The following is a 14,797-nucleotide window of genomic DNA, read 5'->3' as shown; positions in this document are numbered from 1 at the left end:
TATAACTATGAGCATGTGTTCCTAAACTCCTAAATGTTCCCTTTCACTGACTTTTGAAAATTCTTCTCTGTTAAATTATGTTTTAAATAAAAGTACCAGAAGAATCACCACACTGGGAAGAAATTCCATTGGCATCAGAAAGAATATTTTACTGCATCTGGAAAGGTTATAAAGAATATAAACATGTTTTATAGCAGAGTCATAATCTACTTTTGTTCTAGGCCTAGACCTTCTTGGTCAAATTTGTAGCAACATTCAGCGATTTTTTTGGGTGAGGTTTACATGTAAAAGTTACCAATCCTCTCACAAAATTCAAAATTTTCAGAAGCATTGAAAAATGGCTGCAAAAGCAAAGTATCTATTCAATCACAATTATTCATCTTAGCAAAAAACCCAAAAAACCAAACAAACAAAAAAACCCCTAAAAAGAGTAAGTCCAACATCTGTAATGAAAGAAAAGGGTAGAAAACAATTAATTTAACCAATTACTGGGCATATTCCAGCTGCCTGCAAGGATTTCCTGGTCCTGGATGAAAATACTTTCATTCACACCAGTGCTATTTTATACAACAAAACACAGCTCATGGTGTGAGACAGAAAGACAGCTTCAAGTGTCTAGGTATTACATTTGCATCTCTTCTGGTTGCCCAAGGGCTCTGATGACCCAGATCCCCCAGTACTGACCTGTCAGTTCACTGCCTTTTTCCATAGCAAGTAGCTCATAAGACATCTGATTCTCCTTCCTCACATTAAACTAACTCTCATTTTTTTCCATTATGGAAAGAACAATTTGCTTCTAAACAACTGTGCAAAAATACCTGAATTCTGTGTCTGCTTCATTGTTTCCAGTGACACTTGTTCAGACATTTCAAACAGTGATCTATCCTTAAATTTTTCTTTATCAGAAAATGAGTTCAAATGCTTATCAGGTAAAGCCTGTTCATAACTGCATTCAGAGTCAATCTCCTTTAGGATGCCTCTGACAAGGCACTCTGTACTGCAGAGCTATGTTATCACAGAAGTGGAAACTACATGGATCAGTGCTGGATTTTTGTCTGCATTGGATGGTGACACACAGGCATTTGTGTTACAATGAACTATCCTGATTCCTCCAAAATATATAAAACTGATCTGTAGGGTCTAGAGAACTAAGTCTATATACCAAGAAACTCAACTGGCAGTTTTTTAAAGGTGGGTGACTGGAAACTCAAACTTCACCTTAATGGGATCAGCTTTCTTGGCTCCACATTTAGCCAGTGAAGAGAGAGTGTCCTTCAGGTGGCTGATGCAGAACAGCTAAATCAGGCTTCTGCTCTGACTCACCCCATAGAGAGGACACGCTCTCTCTTTCCCTTTATTGAAAACCTTTATTGAGGGTGTTTAGGCAAGACTGTTTCCCTAGGAGAAACTGTCCTTTGGAAATATTTCCTAGATTAAAAAAATTCTGTAGAGTTTAGATAGTGTTTTATTTTATACTGCATTATTTAAACAAGGTTGGCAAATAAATAGCTCAAATGTGTTGTCTTTAATATATGGAAACAAACATAGCCAACTGATTAAAGATCACAGTATTGAAATATCTTTAAAAATTCTGCAACTTTTCTCATTAAAGTGGAATAAAACTTAATTTGCTTAAACTATTGTTGATTTTACTTAGAGTCCTAAAAACCATACCCTTTTTAAAATGAATGCAAATTGATGCATCCTTCATATACACAGCTGTCAAGATACACTATTTTTTTTGTTGTTGTTAAAGTAAAATGATGTTTTCATGTTTGCTTGTGTACCAGGGAAAGAAAGCTTAATGCATTAAGAATTATCTTCTTTCCACAATTATTTGCTTTGTAATAGACAGTCACACCTCTGACTACTTTCCAAATACTCAATTCTAGTTAATGGCCTTAGTAACACAATTAAATAAATGTATTCACAAAGTGACATAATTCTTCACATTCTCTTTTGTTTAAATTAATAAATACTTCTTATAAACAGCTAAACCCCAATATTTTTCTGGTTTTCACTTCACAAGGAACTTGTACAAGACTATTTTGTTGGCTAAATACTCTCTTAATGTTCTTACCTGACCGACAAGCAATGTCTACATCCTTCTCAAAATCAGTCTGTAACAAAAAACAGTGAAACAGAACAGCCATTAATAATTCAAAAATAAACCACAATACCTTTTTGCCAACTGGCACTTCCAAAATGTCCTACTTACAGGGTCATAGCCTGTTAAAAGTGGTTTCTTGTTGCTGAGAAGGTGAAGTGTATTGTTTTACAACAGCAGAGCTTTACAAAGTTTCCTAAAGTATAACTGGGTGGTTTTCAAAGTATGCTGCCTGACCAAAAAAATAAAATAGGTGGAAGTAGAGAATATAATTTTAATAAAATTATACAGTGGATAATTTTTAAGGTATATGGAAGAATAACTTCTACATCACCCCAAAGGATCTTCTTTGAGGAAGATTTAAAAGATAATGTTATGAAAAAATGTATGAAAAATAGCCTGCAATACAAATTACTGTGAATAAATGTAATTCAAATAGTCCATCCTGTTTGAAACTTCATTAATTTGTGTAAATGAAGTGCTTATGGTATGAAAAATGATGTCATTTCTTTCTATTAATGTAGTCATATAAAATTTTTGTACTCCCTGAAAACAAAAAATTATTTATTTCATTATGCAAAAATTAATTGTGAGAACAAGAAATAATTTTAACAATTGGAAATCAAAGCACATTTCTCCTAGTTCAACAAAACAATTTATTCTGTTAGAGAATTTATTTACTTTTTATTTGTATTTTCACAAGAATTTATTCCATGCTAAAAGTTCAGTAAAACTGATCTCTTTCTTTCTTGGGAAGTCCAAATAATAAATTATTTTTTTGAGTCCTCATTTTGAAGGGCATCTGCTTGCTGTACCTTGCATTCTTGCTGAGCCTTGCATGTCTTTAGGGCCCGATTCTGACCTCATTATAGTCAATGACAAACAGTTCAAAGTGAAGAGACCACTATGTAGTGTTAAAACATTACCTAATAATATTAGCAAAATTCACTATCTCTTAATTTAACACACTAAATAGATTCCCCCTGTAGAATGTCTAGCACTTTCTCCTTATCTTGTTTGAGAACATTTTTCAAGACCTCATGAAGGGAAATACATCAGTACTCTTCACAGCAATACTAGAAAAAGTCGCAATATATTATTAAATTATATTTTATTCTCTTATGTAAGATTCTTTTGTCCTAAAGAACACTGGTGGAAGATACTAACTCACTGTGCTCCACTAAATAATCACACCAATAAATTAAATCTAGTTAAGATACTTAAGCAAAGAGATGATAACCTAAACAGTCTTTTGCTTAGATGTTAACATTTCAGCTATGCAATCTTGCCACATACAATACAGTAAGTTTTTCTTTCTGTTAGAAACACTAAATTCATAGTCAAAGAAAAAAAAAAAACAAAAGCTAACCATGATTTGAGCATGTCCATTAGGAAAAGAACTTGAAGAATCTGCATTGATTGGATCCTGGCAATTTCTTAGCCGACATCTGAATGCATCTTGAACCTGTGAAAAAAATATCTTATACTGATTCTTGTGTAACATCATAGACTCCTAGTAGAGATTAAATTAAATCATATGGAACATGATGCATGACTTTTCTTTAGCCCACTTTGTAAATCAGAGGCAATAAACATAAATGCCTATTTCTGTCATTTCATACATTTGTTATACTAGTGGCTGCTATAAATTTGTCAGTCTATCACATTGAGATCACAGAATTAGTTTTATGTATGGCCAGAATTAGCTACTGGACAGTGATTATATGGTATTTAATCCACATTTGTCTTGGTGATAGTACTTGGCTTTGTCTTACTCACTTTGGTAGTCATCTGATAATAAGATTAATAGATATACTGCTAACCATTGCAAGATAAAGTGCATCTTCTTGATAAATGTATGATTCTTGAAAGACAGTTCTTTACAATTATTGTTATCAGCCAGTTATTGAAATCAGTTCTTAACAATTATTGTAACCTCATAATTGCACTTTAAAGAATAAGTCTATTTGAAAGATATTACTGATTCTAATAATAATCTTTAGCTCTGTGTACGGGGAATCTAATGCATCTCTTCTAGGAGTAAAATTTTACAGATGAGAGAAATATCTTCAATGTGAGCACATGAAGAAAAGTAGACTTTTTGCACACAGATTTCTTGAAAGTACAAAAGCAAGATGTGACTTGGAAAACAGGAACTTGGTTGGGTGATCCAATTTCTTGTTCATATATGAAAGTACTATGAATGAAATGCCTATAAAAAACTACATTCCATTTATTATCTGTAAAAATTACTTGATATCTTATTCAGAATAGCTAAAAGGGATAAAATTGTCTTCTACTCATGGACATTTTTTAAACAGCAGAAGAGGATAATTCATCAATTATTGCTGGTGAGAAGCTGTCCCCTTTAAATGTATCATATTCTAAAGTGAATTGTTTAGAAGCTATCACAAAAGCAAAAACAAAATTAAAAAAAATCTAAATAGAAAGCATTTTTTTAAAGGGCTCAACCCTTAAATGAATAGGAGTGCATTGCAGTCTTGATAAGTGGCTGTTGCAGGTGGAGGGAGCCAAAAATAGAAAAATGAAGCAAGGTGGGAAGGTTTGGATTGATTTCAAAACACCAAGACTTACCACACATTGTAATTGAAAGTGTGCTGTATTGAAACTCAGATTGTGATTTTAGGTCACTACACTTGCTTTGGTTTTCCATGTTTTTGATGTTAATTTAATTTGGCATCTCCCAGTTGCTGCAAATTTAATCCAAGTCTTCTCTCACTTTATCAATGCTGAAGTTAGGTTACACTTCAGAATTTTATACTCTTGGATAAGTACTGGCACAGTGATTTGACAAAAAATATAATAAAAAAGGCCTCCTTCAGCTGTGCTGAATCTCATCTCCAGGCACATGATGCTTGACCCCAAATCATTGTTACTTCAGAACATACTGCTTATCTCACTGTACTGTACAGTGGGCCTTCTAATTTTTTGGACTCTGTTCATGGAGGTTCTCCAGTTCTAATAGCTCTAGAGATCTCTGGAATCTCATGTCATACTTTCAGTACCTTCTACATTAAAGCAGTGAATCTTGATTTTAGGATTCTCTTAAATGTGCATGTTTCTTACAATGCTTCTGAAGTGCAAGCAGCATATGATCTGAGCATGTTCACAGAATGCAAAATGTAGCATTATCCAGGATACTGACATATGTTGCAATTTCTAGATGTCCTCACCCAAGTCAGAATCAAAATGGTTGAACTTTCTAAATACCACCTTACTCTTCTAAACCACTTGTTCAAAATTGTTGTTTGAGCATTTAAAGACTGTGCTGTCTTTACATTTTACTATGAGACGTAATCTTGGTTTCCCCCCCTGCCTTTTAACATCAAGTTACAAGATTTTCTTTCTCTTTGTACAAGAGCTGGGCACAGAGGGAGAGACAGATGTGATGAACGTGCGGATACTAGGGAAGTTAGTTTCCTTAGCAACAGTAACCATCTCCAAGCTTTTATAACTTACCCTTGCCCTACTCATGTACTTTTCATTTTTCTCCTGCAATTCTGAAATGTGGGCTCTAGACGCCAACGATGAATTTAATCCAAATGCTCTCTACTCTGTAGAGGCAGAGCTAAAGAAAAAAATTACGTGTGGGTTTCTCCCATCACCAGTAACATAAGTTACTAAATGTGATTCAAATCAGCTTTAAAGTGCCTTGTGTTCAAGCAGATCAGGCAAACTATTTTGGTGAGATAGATAAGCTTCAACGCTGGCCCCCTGTATCATTCTGTGACATATCCATCACCATCTTCCAAAGCCCAATTAGGTATTTAAACAGCAAGGCGAGGAACAAAAAAGAACAACTCTAGGGTCTCTGGGCTAAGAAGGCAAAATGAAGCAATAATATCTAGCTACTTTGCATTTTTCTTCCAAAATTTCCAAATAGTCTATGATAGGTCTTATGCTTAAAAGTATCACATTCTTTTTAGAAGTTAGGAAATAGAAGTATAGAAAGATTTAATGTCTTTCCAAAAGACACTGAATTGATGGTGGACAGAAATAGATTACACATCGCTTAGTCCTCTTCCAGTAGTATATCTTAGTTAGTGCAAAATCCCTGGCTTCCTAACGCAGCCCCTGTCACAAAAGGTCTTCAATACAGTGTGTTAGAGAAAGTAACAAATATTTCCATCATTTATCTCAATACAACTAAAAGAAAAAAGGGACCTTTATATATAATTGTAGGAGTCTGTATCTTTGTGATGTAATGACAATAAATGCATAGTAAAGCAGGGCTGTCCTCTTTGTGGAGATATATACCTTCCCAAATTTTTTTCCCCCTGATAGTCAGAATTATTGTTTTGCCTGTGCTGGCATGCTATAAATATTAGATTGCTCTTATAGGCTATAACTGAGATAGCTTTCTAGCTGTCATCAAGAGTGACAAATATTCTGGCAGGATTTCTTTGACAGGCACTGGTGGAGCTAAATGCTTTTGCAGACAACCAAAAGTACCAGACTATTCTTTCAGCTGGGAGGCACTGTGTGCAGTGCAAAGATGGAATTGCCCACTCTACATGAGGACCACTCTTTTGGCCTGTACTCACCTGAGGGTGTCTGGAGCTGGAAAGCCAGACTCCAGTCAGACTGAAACATAACTTTATGGACTTACACCTCTTTCTGTGTAGTAGAAAACTATGACTTTTCTGCTGCAAACTGAACCAAATAAGTTTGAAATTAAAATTGATTCAAATGAATAAACTTTTACTTCTTTGTGCTTCTTGAAGAAATTTCTATGAAAGAATTTTCCCATATGAAAAATATTGCCTTAATTAATTCCTCAATGCTTTGACCAGTTTGCAATTTAAATCTGGAGGACTAAAGAAGATTAAATGTGTTCTGTCAAATAGAGTTCAATCAGCAATATACCTAGGCATCTTTGTCTTCCACCAACACCACTTTCATAATTTTGGCTGGAGATAATCTACTGATTAGTGTATAAGTTGTCTCTGTACATTTACTTCTGCCTAAGTTATCATGGCTGAAGCAGAAATGCCTCCTCCATTTTGATAGGTCAGAACCTTATCAAACCGTGGTGCTTTCTGGGCCTCACTGGGAAGTTTTCTCATTTATTCAAAAACCACCATGTAAATAGATTATTTAGCTGCTTTATAAAATGCCTTTCTTCTAGAATTTCCATGTTAGAACTGTGATGTGTAACTCCTGAGACTGACTTGCTGGAGCAACTTCTGTTAGTTGTTAAACAGAGCAATGATTCTTTGCAACTATTTTATATATATATGTGTGTGTGTGTGTGTGTGTGTGTGTGATTTGCTAAACAAGCAGTGAACAAAATAAACTATAACTAGCTGATTTCCTACACATAAACCTAAAGAAAAGATTCCTCTAGAAACACGTAATCCAATATTTTTGTAAATTGCTTACATTAGAAACAGTGAGCTAAAAGTGGTTCCAGTCAAGGTATCCTACGAATTTGAAAATTGAGTTTACATATAGAAAAGACTAATTCTACCTCAATCACCACAGTCCTACCTGCGAGAATGGTCTGACAAGAATGTTTCTATGAGATGTTCAGCATTATTGAAGCATTCCCTGGGAATGAAGCATTTGCAGCAAAGAGCTGCCATTAGAATAGGAAATCCATTTTTAATTCAAGGCTTAGGGCATTATTGGAAGATGTCTGTTAATTTTAATCTTTCATCAACAGTCAAAATAAATTTCTTTTCCAAATCAGCTTCTGCATTACTGCACTGATGCAAGTTTAACTGATGCTTTATTATTTTTTAAAATTTTCTTTTATACTGTGCAATGTTGAGTTATGTTAAGAATTTCTCATAGATTTTGGTATTTTTTTGACAAAATCAATGACTGATAATGAGGTATATGTTTCAGCCTTTCTGGATCCTTACAAAAGACACAAGAAAATGGAACAATGACAGAAGGAAATGGAAATAGAACATCAGAACAAGAAATGAATAGGGGAATTCAGATTGGACATTAGAAAAAGGTTCTTTGCCCTGAGGCTGTTCAGTCACTGGAACATACTTGGTCATGGCTCCAAGCCATGGTCAGAGTTTGAGGAGTATCTGGACAATTCTTAGTCACATGGTCTAGTTTTAGGCAGTTTTTTGAGGAGCAGGGAGTTGTACTCAATGATCCTTATGGGTCTCTTCCTACTGACAATATTCTATGACTCTGTGAAAGATAATGTTGTTCATACTGCTTTAGGTTTGAATGTTTCACACGCAACCTTGAGCCAAATTTTATTTTAAAATAAAAATGATTCCCTAGGACAGTAAAAGGAAGGTGGTATGTCCCTTTCTAGGGCTAATTAATAAATCCCAATGGATACAAACATTTCACAGAGAGGAAAACAAGTATGAAACCACTATCCTTTTGTACTGAAAATAGCTGCAATGTCTTACCATTATACTAAAAGAATATATGAAATGAGTGCTTTCAGATTTACAGATGAGACTACCCTCTTTCCCAGGTGTAAATCATATCAGGAAATAAATTGCTGAAGAAAATAAGGGGATTGCATAAAAATCTATTTTATTCTACATAAAATAGATTTTTCTTGAGTATTATCTCTTATTCTGCACATATTTTTATCTTGAACAAAGGAACAAATAAAAAAATAGGTATTAAATTAGGTAAGCCCCTTCCAATATGAGAGCTAATAAACCAACAAATACTAAAGTTCATTGCTCCTAACAGAGTGATTAAAGTGAGAAAGAATTAGCACATTGTAAGGTGCTAATTTCTGCAAGATACTGATTTTTTTATGTAAAAATTTAATACTTCATTATTTGATAAGATAATCACATATGCATACTGTGAAGGATAGTGATATAAATCTCATGCAAACTGATACAATGCTGAAAAATTGAATAAATTATGTCACTCATAATTATTTTTCATTAATATACTGAATTTCAGTGTTTAAAGGGTATCAGTGGTGGAAACCGCTGTGTGAGATTCCTCACTCAGCATTTATAATAAACCTTTATTGAAACATCTCCCTTGGTTATTTTTTTAGTCCTGAGGTCCTGAGGTTTTCAAATAACTCTTGCCCATCCCGGGAAATATGCTGGACATTATAATCTGGTTTACTGGTGTGGTAAATATTCTGAAGCTGAAAAATGACGAGCACATAGGTATGCCCATGGACCAGGAACTACTCTCCCGTCCAGCTCCACCTGCCCATTTTTGATGGAGGACCCCATAACCACAGACCTGCCAACAAAGCTTTACACTACTGCTCTCAAACCCATCTCAATAAAATGTGGGGTTAGTTAGCAGGTTAGGCAGGTTAGAGAAGCCGTCACCAGAGCTGGATTAAAGAGCACTTCTGTAGGAGCTTTGCCATCAGATTTCAGTGATGAATCCTGTGGCAGGTGGCACTGAGCTGTGAAGGGCAGGCCAGGGTACTGCTAGTCCTTGCAGTTCTCACAGCACTCATCTGTCTTCATCCTTGCTGTCTCCATAACTTTAGTATGTACCTGAGTTTGAAGATCTGAAATGGTAGATCTTCACCAATATAACATCATTTCATTGTGACCTCTTTCAGGGACAGTATAAGCTGAAAAAATGTTTGATCCTGTTTTAGAGAGTATAAAAATCTATAGCTTTTGGTCTTCAGAAGGGCATTCATGTTAATCTTTTCCTGTATGCATTGGGAAAGACTAACACTTAGAAATCAACTTTACTTGGGATTGATTAAAAGACACTGTGAATTAAGTTGGCAAAGTTTTATACTGATATTTTGCACTTGTAATTAATTTATCTTCCCACTCTCTTCCCATTTTTCTCTTTTTCTATTTCACTTGTTCCTATACATCTCACCATAAATTATTTTTCTCTTTCCATGAAATATATTTCTGCAGAGCAAGCTGTATATAACATTAAAAAGCAGTTGAGAGATTAACAGGAGCACAGCCGTTTGGAAAACTGGGAAGCCATTTCTCACCTCCCTTCGGAGAATACAATGGACCATGACAATAACAAAGCCTTGTAATGAATCAAATACTGCAAAAAGTATCTGAAATAATATTGATCTTTTGTCTGTCATGGCCAGAACTGCAGACATCCAAGTCAATGCTAGAAGTGGCAACACCACACAGGAGCTCCAAAGGGATGCCCTATTGAAAAAAAGAGAAAAGCAGCATATTGAAAAAAAATCTATTAAAAGCTCACTATTAAATAAAACATATTTAAGGATGTCACTTTATCAATTTAACTTGAGAATCATAGACAAGAATATAACAGTTGTACTTTATGTTCTAAAGAATATCCTCTATTCAGTTAATAAACACATTCGCAATTTTTAAAAAAAGTATTTAAATGTGCTTAGCACTTTATACAGTGTTAGCAAACACAGTTGTCATCATCAAACTATTGTCTCACATGCACTGTATAAGATTTGTAACAAGAAGATGTAAATGATCAGGACTAACATGGCATTACTGGCGGTGGTGGCTGACAAAGCTGTTGTTGAAACTACTCCACACTTGGCACATTTGAGCGTCAAACCGCTATGAGGCTCACTCATCTGACTGCAAACAAACAGAACACCCACAAAAAGAACAAAATATTGAATTGTCACCAGAAAACGTTGCTACTGAAATTTAGCTTTTAAATATGACGTCATGCAGAAAAAGTAAGTAGACTTATTCAATCTGAATGCTCTAAATTGTTGCAAAACTGTATTTTGTATTTTACATTATTGTTAACTTTACACGTTAATGCTATGGGGCTTAATTTCATGCAAAATCTATTTATTCCACTCAATCTAAAAAAGGCCCCAAATGTGATCAAAAACTGCTCAGTACACTGAAGTGAACATAAGCACGTGCTAGGATAGACACACAAAGTGAAACCCCTCTATTCAGACCTGATGAAAGACTCTTGCACGCAAACATGCTTGAGAAAGAGCACAAGTCACTTAAAAGAGAAGTGTGAAGTATGGACCATTACAGAACATTAACAGGGAAAGAAACCTGCAAAACTTCTTCAAGCCTCAAATCAGTATGTCCATACTGTACAGATTTTTACTAGTGACCTGCATGGCCCACTACTATCTGGAATGGTTTTATTTATGTCATATGAAGGTCTGAATACAGGGCTTGAAACATATGGAATCTGATGAAATAAGTATCAGTTGGTACTAAAAAAAGGGTGACCCGTTTTGCCTTTTAATAAAACACAGTACACAAGCATTAAGCCCAAAGCATTTTGTATAGACAATTATACCTCTGCACCTGTCAGGAGAGTTAAAGGACAAAACCTGGAATTTAAGTTTTCCATACAGCATGCATTCAGCTTCTTGAATCAACTAAATAAATATTTTCCCTATTCCTTCTCTTTCTGCTACCAGAAATTGGAGTAACCATCGCTGAATAAGATGTGACATAGCTGACAGGAAGGATGTTTTACGTATTCCCAGCTGGAAAGTGGTCAACATTGTGAAGATAAGTAACATTTTGGGTTTTTTCCCAGATGTTTCATCCAAGTGAACTCTTTGCTATTGCCAAACCCAGCACTCACAAGACTTTCAACATACTATCCAAAACAACATTGAATGACAGTGTTTTCCACTTTAAGAACCAAATTAAAATTTCCATTCAAGAGTGCAAAGTATATTCCCCATATAAAGACAGCTTCTTCTGTAAGAAAATGGTGAGAACCAAGATCTTTTATAGGATGATTTTGGGGTGAGAAAAAAACTCCGTGAATCCACATTGGTTGGTACCAATTATAGATAAAAGAATGAACTAGAGAAATGCCTTGGGTAAGTATAAACTAAGCTTGTGAAAGTATTTTCTGTCTTTTCCTCGCAGTGCTTCAGTATTATTAGACTGCATTATTCTCTTTACCACTACAAAACTGCTCTGGACCTTGCAAATAATAATAGAAATTAATGTGTATATAAACCAAATGTAAGTTTTCAGCCTGGGCATTTCTGTATGCTTCCTCTTTTACCAGGAAAAGGATTGAGGTTGTGAATGAGATCCATTATCGTATTTTCTCCCACTTGTTGATTTCCGTATGCTTATTAAGGTGATAAAAAGCATATGGAGTTAGTATATTTTGCCCCATTCACTTGTTTTAAATCCTAGGACTGAACTTTTTGAATGAACTTTTGATAAATATAAGTTCAATGTTTTCCAGGAAGGATGAAGTTGCCTTTTGGAGCATGGCTGGCAAAAGATACTTGAGAAATGAGTAATAATCATCTTTCCAGAGGAGATCAAATGATGAACCAATTTCTATGCCCCAAAGAACGACTCAAGAGATGTCATCTGCCAAGTAGTATCAAGGACCGCTATTGCTAAGCCACCATCTCATAACATCACACAAGATTGTTTCTCATTAGGGTATTTACATCTTTTCCCAAAACAGCAGTTATTTCTAACAGAATAATCTGTGATTCTTTATCCATTTATTTTAAAGATAGATTATTTTAAAATAAAATATTTCTTTACTAAGTCACACAGTTAAAGAGCAAGTTATTTGTTTCATCAAGAAAGTAAAGTATAAGAAAATAGATTTCTATAGCCTACAACTGAGTAGCTAGGGGGAAAAAAAAAAGTAAAGCAGTTAAATCTAAGTTTGAATATCCCTACAAAATTTACAAAACCAAACCTGTGGCTGTTCCAGCTCGTTATATCTCTGAAATTAGAGCATATGTGAATTTGAATTGGTGATTACGAAGTCATTGCTACTTTTGAAATAATTTGGGTAGTTTTATAATATTCTAGATTTTACTAGTGTTATTACAGAGTTCAGAATGTTGATGGAGCACTGTAGACAAAAATAAGGTTATGGAATTAATACTTTCTAAGGAAAACAGATGAAAACAGAAGAAATAAAATTACAGGTTTTGGTACATGTTTGTCAAAACGATGGTGGAAGAACTGAAAACGTGAAACACTTGATTGCATTAATATTAAATGGAAATCACACCAGCTAAAGTATTTATTATAAGTGTACTCATCAAACTTATTAGGAATGCTACCGTTAGTTACATGTAATAGTGTAATTTAAAAATAATTAAAAGTGAATCTGCAATAAATTTGCCCACAGCAGTAATGCACAGAAAAATGAAAATATTATCATTTATCATTGTTAGAAATGCAGATATTTGTGGAGTTAAATTACAACCTGGCCTAAAATAAAATACTAGAAAATACAACTGTAAAAAAATAATTAGTCAAAGTTTAAATACACTTTCATGCGCATTAGGAAGGTGATGATGCAGTTGTGAAATATTTTTCTCCAATATGCAATGAATCTACGTGTGCTGCTGCAGTACTTCATTGTCACCCACTGTAGAACAGTTTCTGATATGACCACCGTCATAATCTTGTCTTCTCTTGATAATAAACAGAATTTTTGTGTAAATACAAGTAAATAATCAATAAGACACATTTACCTTTTTTTTTATTTCTTAACTCCTAAACCATGGGAATTTTTTTTACTTTGATTTTCTTTTACACTAATTTAGAAAATACACCCATGTAGATGTTATGTGGTTGTAAGAACAAAGGCAAATTCTTAATGTAGTTAAAAAGGCAGAATAACATTTATGTATGTAAGGGGTATACTACTGTAAAATACATTTTATAACTATTAACACAAATGAATAACATTTCTTGCTATAGTAATTAAATTTGACAGCTAGACAAAAATAATCAGTTCCTTCACTACACACAATTCACAAAACTGTTATCCTAACTGCAACAGCTTTACACATGTAACCATCTTGTGAAACCTCTGCTCAGATTTGTAAATCCTCATTCTTGTTAACTTAATACTGTTGTACTTGTGTTTTATTATATTCAGTTTGTTTAGTTGCATTCCCTCAGGATAATGCAACAGCAGCTTTTGAGATTAATGGAATCTGTTAGAAACACTATTACACTGATATAAAAGTTCACAGCACAATCAAAAGAATTTTTGTTGAATATCTGTAATTGAAAACTGGTGATAAAATTTTAATAAGCTTTCAAATAACCCAGTTGTTGCTTACCCCGCTCTGTGTTTGAGTTTTTTATCTAGGATTCCATCTCTGGAAACAAGTTTATTAAATACCAAAATGCCAATCACCATGTTGACCTGTCAAACAGAAAACAAACAGTTGACCTTTCAGTGCCTAAAATAAAATATGGTATCCTGATTGTATTGTATTACAGGCCAGCAAAATGCCTCCTCTTACTTTCTGAGCATTTTTTCAAAAATTGTGTAGCAATGTCCCTGAACACATGAAAAGGTTGTGACAAAAAGGTGACATATATACATACTGCAACAGGTTCGTTTTGGGACCTTGAATTATGCCTGCTGTATATGTGTACTTGTCTGATGGCCAGAAGCTTTAATATTTTGTAGGAAAACTGCTGCAATTTGAGTTCTCTGCACAGGAAAGAGCTAGTCAGAGCATGTTCCTTTTAAAACATTTATGGCCCATGTGGGTGTTCCCACTTATGCAGAACCTGCCTGTGGTTTTCCATATCTTCCTGCACCTAAATCACTGTCTATGTCATTCAACAAAATGTCAGTTTTGACCCTTGTTTGGCTGCAATTTACTGGTTTTGTGAACCAGATAACTTCCTGGGACGTGTGTTTAGCCCCACTAAAGTAAATGGTGTTATGATCACATACATGGGTTGAAGATCTAACCTAAAAAAATTCAGATGTTTTAGCTGTTGG

General features: G+C 34.4%; 1 protein-coding gene across 25 annotated transcripts in view; it reads right to left on the bottom strand.

The window, feature by feature from the left end:
• Positions 1-14,797, bottom strand: part of ADGRB3 (adhesion G protein-coupled receptor B3) — a 442,973-nt gene that overhangs the window by 21,862 nt on the left and 406,314 nt on the right. For 21 of the 25 annotated variants that reach the window (XM_041714791.2, XM_030269508.4, XM_030269522.4 and 18 more), the window contains 5 exons: positions 14,121-14,206; positions 10,546-10,644; positions 10,059-10,230; positions 3,477-3,572; positions 2,081-2,120 (listed from right to left, as the gene is read on the bottom strand). In XM_041714791.2, coding sequence (XP_041570725.1) covers positions 2,081-2,120; positions 3,477-3,572; positions 10,059-10,230; positions 10,546-10,644; positions 14,121-14,206 — 493 coding nt within the window. The remainder of the gene's footprint in view (positions 1-2,080; positions 2,121-3,476; positions 3,573-10,058; positions 10,231-10,545; positions 10,645-14,120; positions 14,207-14,797) is intronic. The other 4 variants (XM_041714792.2, XM_030269515.4, XM_072926501.1 and 1 more) reach the window with 1 other exon arrangement.

This window comes from Taeniopygia guttata, chromosome 3 (assembly GCF_048771995.1).
Source record: "Taeniopygia guttata chromosome 3, bTaeGut7.mat, whole genome shotgun sequence".
NCBI classification, from domain to species: Eukaryota; Metazoa; Chordata; class Aves; order Passeriformes; family Estrildidae; genus Taeniopygia; species Taeniopygia guttata.
Note: the sequence above shows the minus strand (reverse complement) of the source record. Positions and strands in the feature narration are given on the sequence as shown.